At 57.3% G+C, this 15,834-nt stretch overlaps 1 protein-coding gene across 1 annotated transcript; it reads left to right on the top strand.

The window, feature by feature from the left end:
* The first annotated feature begins 11,587 nt into the window (after positions 1-11,587).
* LOC100278208 (uncharacterized) lies at positions 11,588-12,549 on the top strand. The gene has a single exon (NM_001374036.1). The coding sequence runs from the start codon at positions 11,631-11,633 to the stop codon at positions 12,330-12,332; it is 702 nt and encodes a 233-aa protein (NP_001360965.1). The 5' UTR covers positions 11,588-11,630; the 3' UTR covers positions 12,333-12,549.
* Positions 12,550-15,834: the final 3,285 nt, after the last annotated feature.

Genomic DNA, 15,834 nt, shown 5'->3' with positions numbered 1-15,834 from the left:
CTCCGACCTCCTTTCCGACCTTGAAACGACATTCCGGTGTCTCAAGGCGAAAGGCGTAAAACTCAACCCCGAGAAGTGTGTCTTCGGAGTACCCCGAGGCATGCTCTTGGGGTTCATCGTCTTCGAGCGGGGCATCGAGGCCAACCCGAAGAAAATCGCGGCCATCACCTACATGGGGCCCATCAAGGACTTGAAAGGCATACAGAGGGTCATGGGATGCCTTGCGGCTCTGAGCCGCTTCATCTCGCGCTCGGCGAAAGAGGCCTACCCCTGTACCGCCTCTTAAGAAAGGCCGAGTGCTTCACTTGGACCCCTGAGGCCGAGGAAGCCCTCGGGAGCCTGAAGGCGCTCCTCACGAACGCGCCCATCTTGGTGCCCCCCGCTGCCGAAGAAGCCCTCTTGATCTACGTCGCCGCTACCACTCAGGTGGTCAGCGCCGCGATCGTGGTTGAGAGACGAGAAGAAGGGCATACTCTGCCCGTCCAGAGGCCGGTCTACTTCATCAGTGAGGTACTGTCCGAGACCAAGATCCGCTACCCACAAATTCAGAAGCTGCTGTACGCGGTGATTCTGACGCGGCAGCAGTTGCGACACTACTTCGAGTCTCATCCGGTGACTGTGGTGTCATCCTTCCCCCTGGGGGAGATCATCCAGTGCCGAGAGGCCTCGAGTAGGATTGCAAAGTGGGCGATGGAAATCATGGGCGAGACAATCTCGTTCGCCCCTCGGAAGGCCATCAAGTCCCAAGTCTTGGCGGACTTTGTGGATGAATGGGTCGACACCCAGCTCCCGGCAGCTTCGATCCAACCGGAACTCTAGACCATGTTTTTCGACAAGTCGCTGATGAAAACAGGGGCAGGCGTGGGCCTGCTCTTCATCTCACCCCTCGAGAAACACCTCCGCTACGTGTTGCGCCTCCATTTCCCAGCGTCCAACAACGTGGCCGAGTATGAGGCTCTGGTTAACGGGTTGCGCATCGCCATCGAGCTAGGGGGTCCAACGCCTCGACACTCGCGGCGACTCGCAGCTTGTCATCGACCAAGTCATGAAGAACTCCCACTGTCGCGACCTGAAGATGGAAGCCTACTGCGATGAGGTTCGGCGCCTGGAAGACAAGTTCTACGGGCTCGAGCTCAACCACGTCGCCCGACGATACAACGAGACTGCGGACGAGGTGGCTAAGATAGCCTCGGGGCGAACAACGGTTCCCCCGGACGTCTTCTCCCGAGACCTACATCAACCCTCAGTCAAGACCGACGACACGCCCGAGCCCGAGAAGGCCTCGGCTCAGCCCGAGGCACCCTCGGCTCCCGAGGGTGAGGCACTGCGCGTCGAGGAAGAGCGAAGCGGGGTCACGCCTAATCGAAACTGGCAGACCCCGTACCTGCAATATCTCCACCAAGGAGAGTTGCCCCTCGATCGAGCCGAAGCTCGGCGATTGGCGCGGCGCGCCAAGTCGTTCGTCTTACTGGGGGACAGGAAGGAGCTCTACCATCGCAGCCCCTCAGGCATCCTCCAGCGATGCATATCCATCGCCGAAGGTCAGGAGCTCTTACAAGAAATACACTCGGGGGCTTGCGGTCATCACGCAGCGCCTCGAGCCCTTGTTGGAAACGCCTTCCGACAAGGTTTCTACTGGCCGACCGTGGTGGTTGACGCCACTAGAATTGTCCGCACCTGCCAAGGGTGTCAATTCTACGCAAGGCAGACCCATCTGCCCGCTCAGGCTCTGCAGACAATACCCATCACCTGGTCGTTTGCTGTGTGGGGCCTGGACCTCGTCGATCCCTTGCAGAAGGCACCCGGGGGCTACACGCACCTGCTGGTCGCTATTGACAAATTCTCCAAGTGGATCGAGGTCCGACCCCTAAACAGCATCAGGTCCGAACAGGCGGCGGCGTTCTTCACCAACATCATCCATCGCTTTGGGGTCCCGAACTCCATCATCTCCGACAACGGCACCCAGTTCACCGGCAGAAAGTTCCTAGACTTCTGCGAGGATCACCACATCCAGGTGGACTGGGCCGTCGTGGCTCACCCCATGACGAATGGGCAAGTAGAATGTGCCAACGGCATGATTCTGCAAGGACTCAAACCGAGGATCTACAACGACCTCAACAAGTTCAGCAAGCGATGGATGAAGGAGCTCCCCTCGGTGGTCTGGAGTCTGAGGACAACGCCGAGCCGAGCCACGAGCTTCACACCGTTCTTTCTAGTCTATGGGGCCGAGGCCATCTTGCCCACAGACTTAGAATACGGTTCCTCGAGGGTGAGGGCCTACGACGACCAAAGCAATCGAGCTAACCGAGAAGACTCACTGGACCAGCTGGAAGAGGCTCGGGACATGGCCTTACTACACTCGGCGCGGTATCAGCAGTCCCTGCGACGCTACCACGCCCGAGGGGTTCGGTCCCGAGACCTCCAGGTGGGCGACTTGGTGCTTCGGCTGCGACAAGACGCCCGAGGGCGGCACAAGCTCACGCCTCCCTGGGAAGGGCCGTTCGTCATCGCCAAGGTTCTGAAGCCCAGGACATACAAGCTGGCCAACAGTCAAGGCAAGGTCTACAACAACGCTTGGAACATCCGACAGCTACGTCGCTTCTACCCTTAAGATGCTTTCAAGTCGTTCGTACACCTCGTTCACATACAAAGTCTAACCATCAAGGAAGGGCCAGCCTTGCCTCGGCAAAGCCCGACCCTCCCTCGGGGCTAGAAGGGGGGAGCCCCCTCTGCGTCAAAATTTTCCTCGAAAAAAGTCTTCCATCAAAAAGGCTTTCGCGTCTCCCGGCTATATCAGTAACAGCCCCCCAAGAAATGAATAAGGGTGCATGTAAGCGGCAAGGCTGACCGAGCTGAGGGACTCCTACGCCTCTAGGATACAGATACCTCACTCGTCGCCTACAACGAAAAATGACTCTTACTTGGGCAAGCTACCCTGCTGCTGACGAACGGGTCCGGATACGCAAAACGGAAAGAAAAGAAACACAACCTTATATTACGATAATAAGGTGTTCGGGCCTCGGCGGCCGCAAAAGACACATATGCATTCAAAGAAAATTGCTCTGACAGAATCAGGCGTCGCCTGGAGAAGGAGCCGTGCCCTCGGCTTCGTCCCCACCCTCGGCAAGATCCGCCCCGGCCTCGGACGACGGCGCAAGAGGGAGGATCTCTGCCTCAAAGGTGGTTGCCAGCACCGCACTTGGGCCCGCGGCGGCCGCGTCGAGCCTCTGGACTTCGGCCAGGGCGGCTTCATCTTCGTCGGGGAGGCAATACCCCTTGCTGACCCGCTCCAGATCCACGTCATAGTGGGAAGCGAGCACGACGAAGGCCCGCCTGACGCCGTGATGCAGCGCCTCGTGGAGTCTGCCACGCGCATGGTCACCCAAGGCCTGCAGGCGACTTTGAGGGGAGCTTCCCGAGGGGACGTCGTCAAAGCCAAAGACCCAGCAGAAGGCCGAGGTGGCCTCGGACATGGCCGCGTGGTCGGTCTCCCTCTGCTCGACCGCCTGAGCAAGCGCCTTGGCGGACTTATCAAGGGCAGACTCGAGCTCTACGAACAGCCAAAGCGGAAGACTTCAAACACGAGTTGAGGAACGAAGCCGAATCAAAATCTTAAAACAACCAAGACATACCTTCGGCTCGGGCACGCTGCTCCGAGGATGCGGCTTGGGCCACGGCTAGGTCTGTTGCAAGGGCTCCGGCCCGAGTAGACGCCTCGACTAACTGGACTCCAAGATCCTCAGTCCGGCTTTCGGCCTCGGCGGCCCGGCCCCGAGATTGGTCTCGCTCGCCGGTGACCTGGTCAAGCTCCGACTGCTGCCGCTGCGCCTCTGCGCGTGCCGCTGCTGCCTCTGCTCCCAGATCGACACAGAGCAACCGAAGGTCCGCCACCTCGGCACTCTGTTGGGAGAGGCGCGCGGTAGCCCTGGCAAGCGTGGTCCTCAGGGACCGCAGCGAACCCCAGACATCGACCTCGCGGCGGATGAACGACAACTTGGCGGCGCTCAGATCCGTCAGATCCTGAGGGAAGGAAGCAGGGCGTCACAAAGAACGCCTTAATCACATGAAAGGTATGCCTGAAATCATTACCTGGAGGATCTTGGGAACGTCCCTGCAAAGGTCCTCCAAGGTCGACCGGAGCGACCCCACCGTTGCCTCGGCGCACTCACGAAGCCCGTCCCAAGACTGCTCCTCCCGCTCGTCGTCAAGAACAAAGAGGGGATCCGAGGCCCCACGGGTCCGGAACCGAAGCAACTGGTGCCGCCCGTCGGAACTGCGCCGCGCAGGGACAAGGCTGCCGCTCGACGGGACGGGTCGCGGTTCCGTGCCCCCCTCCTCCAAGGCACCAAGTAGCGATGCCTCGGCCATCTCAGCATCGGCGGCGACGGGTGGCTCCACAGCCAGAACGGCAACGGCCTCGGCAGCAGCCGGCGCCACCGCCGGCAGCATGTCTGGTGGGCCCGAGGCCACAGCCGCGCCGGCAGCCTCCCCCAGCGCGACGACCGCCTCGACAGAGGGGTCAGCCTCGGGAGCTCGCCCCACGGCAACTGGTGCCGCCTGGGCCCCCCGCTGAGGGGCATCTTGCGAGGAGGTCAGCTGGCCGGCGAGGCCCGGCGCGGCACTAGCTGTAGAAGCCGACGCCGTCTTGAGGACCTTCCGGGGAGCCAGACGGTCGAACCGTGCCTCCGCTTGCTAAGGAGAAAAGGAAAATCAGGATTGGGGCATACGAAGGAGGAGCCAGGACGAAGATATCCTAAGATACTTACCCACTCCGAGCCATGATCAATCGTGCCTGTGGGGAGGCCTCTCGAACCTCGATCCCCGAGGGTACCACCGAGGTCTGCCCCGCTGCTGGCTTCGATACCGTCCTCGCCTTGGGCGCCCGAGGCACCCGAGGGACGGACTGCCCAGAAGCAGCCACGACGACCCGTAGATCGCCCTCCTGCGCAGTCGGCACGGGCGACGGTTCTCGGGGAACAGGCAGCTCGACTTGACTCCCCGAGGTCACCTCAACTGCCTCGGCCGAGGGGTCAAGTACCCCCTCGGTCTACCCCCGCTCTCCGGACCGGGACCCCGACATCTCGGCCCCGGATACCGACGACATCAGCTCGCTCGGGGGCTGGCTTGGCGACCCCTGGCCCAGCCTCAGATCCGGGCTGAGGCCGAGGCGGGTAGCCATGTCGTCGTCTTCATCATCGTCTTCGTCGTCGTCGTCATCGTCAGGCGTCTCCAGCGATGGCTCCCTCGGGAGCCCATCCGTCTCGTGCCGACGACGAAGCCTTTCCAAGGCATCTCGTGCCCACGTCCGCTCATGGGCCCGAGCCTTCTTCGCGTTATTCTTCTCCTTCCTCTTCTCCGAGGCGACCCTCCGCGTAGCTCGGTCCACCGCGTCCTCCGTGACCGGTGGCGGGAAAGGCTTGTGAGCCCCTACCTCCTGGAGACGGACGAAGAGTCCCGACTGTAAGGACCAAGGGCAATCCGACACAAGAAGAAAGAAGGAGCGGACACTTACCAAGGACACACACCCGTAATCGGGACACATCAAAAGCTGGGAAAGGGCGCCGGCGTCTGACTTCCCTACCGTGCCGGCTACCCGCCTGTGGAGGTCGTCAACGGGAAGGGGATGTGAGGACATCCGCAAACCCTCCAAGTCGACCCCCGGCGTCATCTCCCAAAGCGGCAGCCGCCGCTCCGTCAAGGGGAGCACCTTCCGGCGATGAATGGCGGCAACCACCCCCGCGGCGGTAAGCCCTCCTTTCAGCAGCTCCTCCAGGGCCTTCAGAAGAGGCTAGAGATTCTTCTGTCTGTCGCGCGGGGTCCCGTAGCGCCAGTTGTCGGCGGCGGCGGTCACCACTCACTGAGAAAACGACGGGAGCCTCCCGTCGCCATTTCGGAGATAGAACCACCGGCGCTGCCACCCTTTGTTCGAAGACGCGAGGATGGCGGGGATGTACTGCGGCGCCCGCCCCTGTCTCAGCTGGAGGATGCAGCCACCGGCCCGCATCGCCATGCGGACCCTTCTTTCCCCCGTCGGCGAGGCAAAAAGCTCCGCGTAGAAGAGATGGGTCCACAGGTCCCAGTGAGGGTCAATCCCCAGGTATCCTTCACAAACCGCCGCGAAGATGGCGGCTTGCGAGATGGAGTTGGGGCTGAGGTTGTGCAGCTCCACCCCGTAGACATGGAGAATCGCTCGCATAAAACGGCTTGCCGGCACTCCGAACCCCTGCTCGTGGAAGGAAACGAAGCTCAGCACATACCCCGGCGGCGGGGACGGGGCGACTCCGCTTGGAGGGGCCATCCACTCCGGCTGCGAGCCACCGGAGAGAGGGCGAAGCAAACCCTCGGCAACAAGGGCCTCCAGGTCATCCGTCGTGATGCGCACGCACAATGGCTGCCCCGCGAACCACTCGTCCTGTCGCATTAACTCTGCGGCAGGACAGGCGGCACCTTTGGCAAGCGAAGCAGGCGACGCTTCGCTTCCGCCATAATGACCGCGTCAAAAAAGGTGCGCCACGTCGTTCGATTTCGTATCCTTTTCCTCTTCCTCTTTCTCTCTCTTACAACAGGGACCGGGAAAGGGGACACCCCAAAAGGGATCCTTCTCCGCGAAGGAAGCGGGCCCCGAGCCCCCCTACTGATCAGAGGTTCGAAGGCTGGCCCCTCGGAAGGGTTCAACAGTCGCCTTAGAGCACTTGGGCTCCGCGCCCACTACTGGTCAAAAGTTCGAAGGCCGGCCCCTCGGAAGGGTTCAATGGCCGCCTCAGGCCACTCGGGCTCCGCGCCCACTACTAATCAGGGGTATAGGTGTACATTCGGGCCGCCCGGCCCGGCCCGACCCGGCCCAAGCCCGAAAAGGCCCGTATTGTTTGAATTTCGGCCCGGCCCGGCCCGTTTGAATTTCGGGCCGTGCCGGGTCGGCCCATGGCCCGGCCCGTAATTGCTTAAACGTGTCGGGCTCATTTCGGGCGGCCCGAAATTATAAAAGCCCGAAATTCACATTACGGCCCGAAATTCAATTTTTGGCCTGAAATTCAGTTTTTTGCCCAAAATTCACATTAGAGCCCTAAATTCAAAAAAATAATAAAACAAATAAAAGATAAGACAAATAAATGTGAACAAAATCAAACTTAATATTTGTATTAAAGTTACCACAGCTATGCAATGACTACCTCGTTTATAAATCATTTTGTTAGAAGGAAAAGGAGTATAATCAGCTCTATACAAAGTTCGTAAGTTCAGTTTATTGTCTAATATTCATAACAAAAGCAAAATTACATCACACACTCTAATTCAAAGCTACAAAAAAACATTTAACTAGCATTATCTCTAGCTTTGTGTTCTTTATCAAGTATATGAAAGTGTGGAATGAAGTGTGGTTTTAATAAATATATGGGCCTTTTCGTGCCTCTATATGGGCCATTTCGTGCCTGCCTTAAACGGGCCGTGCTCGTGCCCGCCCATGGGCCGTGACCTCGGCCCAAACCCGGCCCGATATAACGGGCCGTGCCGGCCCGACACTAAATTATTTCGGGTCGTGCCGTGCCTGGGCCGTGTTTTTTTTCGTGCTTCGGGCCGGCCCACCAGGCCCGGCCCAAATGTACACCTATAATCAGGGGTTCGTAGGCTGGCCCCCGAAGGGTTCAACAGCCGCCTCAGACGCAGAGCGAGGGATGACCCTGGGTACGTTCGATACATAACCAAGGCTCAGGCTACGCTCCCGAGGTACCCTAGGACATTTCCAAGACCAACGGGAACGATTTTGTAACGGAATCCCACCAGAGGGAGGCATCGAGCCCTCGAACCCCGTCAAAAGGGGACCGGGTCCGGCAAATCACCTACATGTACTTTTGGAGCGCGCCTCCGGGCCACTAGCCGACCCCTAACAAATGGGGCACGGGCATCCACTCGGATTACCCGTTAGCAACTCACTGGAGACACCATGTTCGACGCCCTCCGAGGGCAACATGGCGCTTTCCCCCTCCTCCTGCGGAAAGGCGACGCAGGGGCGTATGTAAAAAAGTCGAGTCTGTCCTTGACCGTCCTCTCGCTCTGTGCGGAGGCTCGGGGGCTGCTCTCGCAAACTCGGCTCCGGCCAAACCGTTGACAACGTCAACATACCAGCCCGAGAACTTGGGACTCGACTGTGCACCCGGGCTACGGCCAGTTCGCATGAGGGAACAACCAGACCGGCCGAAGCATCACGAAATGCATTAAGACCTCGAAGGAGTCAAACCACTCCTCCGAGGCCTCGGGGGCTACACCCGGCGGGTGCGCCCGCGCGCACCCACCGGAACGAAACGCAACCGAGAAAGGCCGGTCCCCTTGCAAAAAAGTGCGACAAAAGCCTCCAAGCGAGTATTAACACTCCCTTCAAGGCTCGGGGGCTACTGTCGGGGACCATAATTAGGGGTACCCCCAAGACTCCTAATCTCAGCTGGTAACCCCCATCAGCACAAAGCTGCAAAGGCCTGATGGGTGCGATTAAGTCAAGGCTCGGTCCACTCAAGGGACACGATCTCGCCTCGCCCGAGCCCAGCCTCGGGCCAGGGCAGCCGACCCCAGAAGATTCACGTCTCGCCCGAGGACCCCCTCAAGCGACGGACACACCTTCGGCTCGGCCGAGGCCCAGTCTTCGCCGAGAAGCAACCTTGGCTAGATCGCCACGCCAACCGGCTGTATCGCAGGAGCATTTAATGCAAAGGTGGCCTGACACCTTATCCTGACGCACACCCTTCAGTCGACAGAGCCGAAGTGACCGCAGTCACTTCGCCGCTCCACTGACCAGCCTGACAAGAAGACAGCGTCGCCCGTGTCGCTCCGACTGCTGTGCCACTCGATAGAGTGAGGCTGACAGCGGCCAAGTCCGGCCTCGAGCGCCATAGGAAACTCCGCCTCGCCCGACCCTAGGGCTCAGACTCGGGCTCGGCCCCAGAAGACGACGAACTCCGCCTCGCCCGACCCCAGGGCTCAGACTCGGGCTCGGCCCCAGAAGACGACGAACTCCGCCTCGCCCGACCCCAGGGCTCGGACTCGGGCTGGGCCCCAGAAGACGACGAACTCTGCCTCGCCCGACCACAGGGCTCGGACTCGGGCTCGGCCCCAGAAGACGACGAACTCCGCCTCGCCCGACCCCAGGGCTCAGACTCAGCCTTGTCCTTAGGCGATGGTCTCCGCCTCGCCCGACCCGGGGCTCGGACTCGACCTCGACCTCGGAAGACAGACTCGACCTCGACCTCAGAGGAGCCACCGCCTCGCCCGACCCAAGGCTCGGACCGACCACGTCACAGGGGGCCATCATTACCCTATCCCTAGCTAGCTCAGGCTACGGGGAATAAGACCGGCGTCCCATCTGGCTCGCCCCAGTAAACAAATAATGATGGCGCCCCGCGTGCTCCATGACGACGGCGGCTCTCAGCCCCTTACGGAAGCAAGGAGACGTCAGCAAGGACTCGACAGCCCCGACAGCTGTCCTTCTGCAAGGCTTCAGCGCTCCTCCGACGGCCACGACATCACATGAACAGGGTGCCAAAACCTCTCCGGCTGCCACGACGGCATGTACTTAGGGCACTAACTCCTCTCTGCTAGACACGTTAGCACACTGCTACATCTCCTATTGTACACCTGGGTCCTCTCCTTACGCCTATAAAAGGAAGGCCCAGGGCACTCGTACGAGAGGGTTGGCCGCGCGGAGAGGACGGGACGACGCGTGCAAGCCTCTCGCTCCCTCCCACGCGGACGCTTGTAACCCCCTACTGCAAGCGCACCCGACCTGGGCGCAGGATAAACACGAAGGCCGCGGGTTTCCCCTTTACGCCTGTCTCCTTGTTTTCCCCCCTTCGTGCTCTGTCTCGCGCCGACCCATCTGGGCTGGGACACGCGGCGACAATTTACTCGTCGGTCCAGGGACCCCCCGGGGTCGAAACGCCGACAATATCTTTATCTGTGTCAGAGCAAGGTTAATAATATAACCTATGACAGGCTTTATGATGTTGTCATGTCATATATAACAAGCTAAAAGTTGTATGTTTAACATTTGGTACACTTCTTTATCTCGTAGGGAATATTGAAGTTCGTGTGGAGCCTCCTCTTAGTTGTATTATAGTGAGCAACTCATTTTCTCTCTCTTTATTTCCCTTTTCTTTCACATTACCATAAATCTATCTCCTATAGCCTACTTACATAAGCTTATTATAATTTTCCTAAAAATAAGGAGACATACATTACTCTCATCAATTTATAACTGATTAAAGTTCTGCATTGATTGGACTATGGCCCCGTTTGGTTTGAGGGACTAAAGATTAGTCCCTTCATTTTAGTCTCATTTAGTTCATAAATTGTCAAACGGTAGGACTAAAACAGGGACTAAACTGCTTTAGTCCCTAGTCCCTCAAGATGTGGCTAAAGGAGACTAAACCATATTAATTTCACACTTGCCCCTCATTTAATTCAATTATACTAATAGCAGGAGAATGTTAAAGGTCATTTTAGTCTTCTTATAAGTCATTTAGGCCCCGTTTAGTTCCATTAGTCCTAGGACTAAAGTTTAGTCCATGGACTAAATTTTAGTCACTATCCTATTTGGTTGTAGGGACTAAACAGATTCTAAATATATTAAATGCAACATATAAAGACTAAAATGTCCCTTTTTTGTTTGACACCAATTTTATAGCAAGGGTAATTGAAGTAAATATTGCCCTTTAGTCTCTATTAGCACCCATATGAGGGACTAGAGACTAAAACAAATTAGTCCATACTTTAGTCCTTTCGTTTGGCAAAATGGAGACTAAACCGGACTAAAAACCAGAGACTAAAGATTAGTCCATCTAACCAAACGGTGTCTTAGTATATTCTTACTAATTTTAGTCCCTAGAAAAATATGTTAGGAACTAAACTTTAGTCCCCTTACTAAACTTTATTTCCTAGACTAAATAAACCAAACATACATGGTCTATGTTAGGTTCCACTGAATTAAAGTTCTGAAAACTATACGGGAAAAGACGGATACACGAGCTGACCAATGATATGACCTCGCCAACTGGCAATCATGCCATAGGATTAGGAACGTGTCGTCTAGAGCACAGAGGAACGGTCTACATCTCCACTTCCCCTCGTACTACACATACGGACATATACCTCAACGGATGACTACTCGTGCGGTCAGTGCAGCATTTGCGACAGTGACCACATCAACGCCCCGCCTTCCCGCCCGCCAAAACCCGCCCGTCTTCCAGCATTTGCGACAGAACGACGCTGCGCTTTATCTACAGTCCTCGCTTCTCAGTTCTCACTCACCAGCTCACGGCTGACATGTTTGCCCCACACGGGCCGGGAGGCGGGAGCCCGGGACCCGGTTGCCACTGTGAGGGCTCAGACGCTGACGAGTGGCTGCTGGTTTTGAGACAAAGCACACGCTAGTCGTACCGGGACCGGGGGGTCTAGCTTTTCGAAGTAACTCGCCTCGGGAAGCGCGACGGGGAAGTTGATCAACGGCTGGATTAGATAGCCTAGCCTTTTTTGTCTTCTGATGCGACCTCAAGCAGTCGTCCCACTCCCCCAAACACTCCCCCAAACACTTTCCCGCTCCCGCACCGCGACCACTCCGCTTGGCGCCCGGCGCCAGCCAGCCAGCCATGTTCACGGACGGCATGTCGAGGCTGGCGGTGGCGGTGAGCGTCACGGTGGCGCTCAGCCTGGCCATCTTCCTCACCATCCTGGTGCTCCTCCTCGCGGACCTCATCTGCGCGCACCTCCGGCGCCGGCGGCTCCGCGCCGACGCGTCCCGGTCGAAGCTGGGCCTCGGCCTGTCGCTGGCGGCGTCGTCCCCGGCGCGCGCCGACGCCGCGTCGTCGTCGGCCACGACGGCGCTCGCCGGCACGCCGCCCTTCTACTACGCGCACGGCGTCCTGCACGCGCCCTGCACCAAGGACCTCCTCCTCGCCATCCCCAGGCTGGAGGGCGCCGTGTGGCGGTGGTCGCCGCCGACGCCGTCGTCGGGCTCGTCGGGGGGCGGCGACGGGTTCATGTGCATCTCCAACCCGGTGTACGACCGGGCCGCGGCCGCCCCCGGCGGCGGGGACACGCCGCCGTCGCCGCTCGGGATCACGGAGGAGGCGGACGCGTACGGGTACGGCGAGGAGGACGCCCGCGGGTTCTCGCCGCCGCTGTCGGCGATGAGGAAGCTACCGCCGCTGGGTGTCCTGGCCGCGTACCCCCCACCGCCGCGGCCGAGCTTCACCGATGCCATGCCGACAATGGCAGCACCGGTGACCGACACCAACCGGGCCTCCTCCTCTTCGTCCGCCTACTTTTTCTCTTCGTGGTCGTCCAAGTAAGAGATCACCTGTGACGTACGCGGATTGTAGTGAGATGGAGGTGGTCAGCAGCTTCGATTTCATTCATTATTTTGGCCGTTTTTTCCTCGTTCTGTCATATCATTGTCATCTACGGAGTACGGAGTAGTACCATCGCCTCGGTCCTGCTAGCTCCTCCTGCACACTCCATGTCCTACGACTACGATAACCGAAGCTTTTGCTTGGTGTTTTATCCAAATAACTCGCCAAGTTTGTGTCCAGTATTTATTAGTTCTAATGTTCACGGAATATTTGGTGTCGTCGCTATAGATGAGCATGCAGCCCGGTGGCCCGGCACGCGGCCCGGTTTTTTTGGCCCGGCCCAAGCACGGCCCGACACGGCTGGATGCGTGCCCGGGCCGGCCCGGACCATTCCACCAGGCCGTGTTTGGGCTGCCGGCTACGCCCGTCGGACGGCACGGCCCGGCCCGCCTAAAAACGGCAGGCACGTACCGGCCCGGTCCCGGGAGCGGCAGGCGACAGCGTAGCGGAGCGCCGGGGCATAAGCCACTCGTGGCTGCGCGGCTGGCCCCACTCCCCGCTCCGTCTCTCACTCTCTCGGTCTCTCTGTTGTCCGCTCGCTCGGCTCTCTCCCTCTCGCGGTCTCGCTCGCCAGTCGCCTCTCGCCCTCGACCTCTCCGTCGCTGCTCGCTCCGCCTGCTGCTCACCGCCTCACCGTCGCCCGTCGCCGTAGTCTCTGCCGGATCCGTTCCGTGCGGCGCCGCTCTCTAGGCTCCGGCTCTGCATCGGTGAAATCCCTAACCCTAATCACAAATCCCTAACCCTAAATCCCTAATCTCCGCTCTCCGGACTCCGGCTCTCCCTCCCGCCGTCCTGTGTCATCGTCTCCGGCTCCGGGCTACGGCTTGGCAGATAAGTGCCTCTCCGGCTCTCTCTCCAGTCGGCCATCCCAATCCCTAACCCTAACCCTAATCTCCTCTTCTCCGGCTCTCCCTCTCGCGTCGTCCGTCGTCGTGCACTTTACCCTCGTCTCCGGCTCCGGGCTCCGGCTTGGCAGGTATGTCACTCACTCACTCTTCCTCAGTTTCTCACCACCAGTCAGCCATCTCAATCCCTAACCCTAAGCCTCGCTGCTTGCTTGTGACTTTGGTAGGTTGCCGGCCGACTACGTAGTCGTGCTAGTGCCGCCACTGCCGTCGAGGTACGTGTCGAGATAGAAGGCAGTTATGGATGACGACGACGACAACGGTTGGTACCCTAGAACCATCAACGAGGAGCTCGTTGAGTTAGGACAGCTTCCCGATGACGTCGACGACATGGGAGATGCTGCTGCTGCCTTGTTTGGTGTCGACAGCACTCATCCCGGGCCAGTAAGTGATGCTGCTGGCTCTAATGAACTTGATTCATTGACTTCTAGCACTGATAAACGTCGATCTGCTGTTTGGGATGACTTCACTAAAGTCACAGAAAACCGTAATGGTAAGAAGGTGCGCATTGCGGGTATTTGCAAATTTTGCAAAGCTAGGTTGAGTGCTAATTCTAATGCTGGCACTGGACATTTGCTTAGGCACCAGAAATCATGTAAAAAGAAGTCTGATCATGCTGCTATGGTTCAAACTAGACTTGCTTTGAACCCTAATGGGTCTTTTAGAAACTGGGAATATGATCCTCAAGTGGCTAGAACTGAGCTTTGTCGTTTGATTGCTAGACTTGATCTTCCTTTAGGGATAGCTGACACAGATGCTTGGGATGATTACATTCAGCATGCTCACAACCCTAGATATGTTAGAGTATCTAGGTTTACAACTGCTAGAGACTTGGTTAAGTTATACAATGACAAATTAAAGAACTTAAAAGATGTTGTTTTTCCTACTGTGTCTTCTATTTGCTTGACTTCTGATATATAGTCTGGTAATGCCAAGGAAGACTACATTACTGTTGTTGCTCATTTTGTTAATGCTGATTGGGAGTTAAAGAAGTGTGTGATAGGCTTTAAATTGATCCAAGTGTCTCATAATGGTGTTAACATTGCTGAACGCATTGCTAGAGACATTATGTATGTTCCTGCCTCAACTACTTCTTCGGAGTCTACTTTTAGTTTGTCTGGCAGGATTCTTGAGGATCGACGACGGCGCTTGAACTCAGAGACAGTGGAGATGTTGGTGTGCATCAAAGATTGGGAGCTAGGCCAACAGCGGGCACAACATGCTGTGGTGGATAATGAATTAGAGGAGTCCTTCAAGGACCTCTGGCTGGATGAAGCTGCTGGTGCTACTGACAGTTTGGCTTGATACTTTGTCTGGATGAAGCTGTTGTTCCTGAATCCTGATACTTTTTCTTGATCTGTCATTCACTCATTCTATCCTGATACTCATTCTGTCCTGATACTTTGGCTAGATCTATATTCTGTCCTGATACTTTGGGTTTGTAAATTGTAATAACTTTGAACATTTGAATTATAAACTGAGCTGGCCATACTCTTTTTTCCTTTCTAGGGTTTCTCACGAGGTGTGAGTTTTACCTAGAAAGGTTTTTAATGAGGCGACATTGCACTAACAGCTCAAAATTTCTGTATATTTTGTTGTACTGTGTTGAATTCAATTTGATCTCTGTTTTCTATTTAAACTGTGTTGAATTATGTTTTTTCTATCATCGAGCTTCGGGCTGGCCCGATCCACTTTTGGGCCTGGGCTTTTCGGGCTGGCACGGCCCGAAAAACGACCCGAAGGGCCGTGCCTGGGTCTCTGGCCAGGCACGTAGGACTGTGCAGGCCTGGCCCGGACGGCCCATGGGCCTGGTCGTGCCGTGCCAATTTGGGCCGTGCCTTGCACGGGCCCGGGTCGTGCCGTGCCAGGTGGCCCGTTTGCTCATCTATAGTCGTCGCGAAGAAAGGAACAATGTGTAGAATAGCAGCGTCTGCGCAGTTCTTGCATTGGGTCGGTCGTTCGTCAACCTGGGCAGCACCGATGCAGAAGGGCCTGTCGCCGTCGTGCTGTGTTCAGGAGGCAGAGTGGCTGACATCGGCTCAGTGAGCCCTGACATCAAACCCGAGAGCACTGTTCCATTAACCGAGCTGTAACTTTGTTGCACAAAAGGTATCAAACTGTTGTTGGCCACGCCTCAACACAAACGCAGGCGCAGTATACTCAATTACTCTGACCCCCCATTGCAGTCTTGCAGAATGGATCTGTCATGGATGATGAACAAAGGCACAAAGCTTGTTCACAGAACAATAGCACACCGCCAACTCCTGGTGCCATGGGAACATGCCGCAAAAGCTATATAGCTCGGCACGCCCCGCTGCATGTGTTCGGTAACTTGGGCGGTTGGTGATGCACATCTCGGGGGACACCAAAAAGAACAGCACCCAGCACACCCTTTATAGCCGTATGAAAAGCCTGGCCGAAACGTGCATGCATGCTTGTTCCCGCCTTTGGGCAAGTTCGGCTTCGCGGTGAGGGCGTCACGACTCTCGACTTACGAGTCCTGGGCTTGACCCTGAACCAACCGAGACGAAAAGGCA

Source organism: Zea mays, chromosome 2, assembly GCF_902167145.1.
Source record: "Zea mays cultivar B73 chromosome 2, Zm-B73-REFERENCE-NAM-5.0, whole genome shotgun sequence".
NCBI lineage: Eukaryota > Viridiplantae > Streptophyta > Magnoliopsida > Poales > Poaceae > Zea > Zea mays.
The sequence above is the reverse complement of the archived record's forward strand: the minus strand, read 5'-3'. Positions and strand labels throughout refer to the sequence as shown.

Excerpts from the sequence above, each read along its gene's own strand:
- LOC100278208 (NM_001374036.1), top strand. The coding sequence starts at position 11,631 with ATGTTCACGGACGGCATGTCGAGGCTGGCGGTGGCGGTGAGCGTCACG.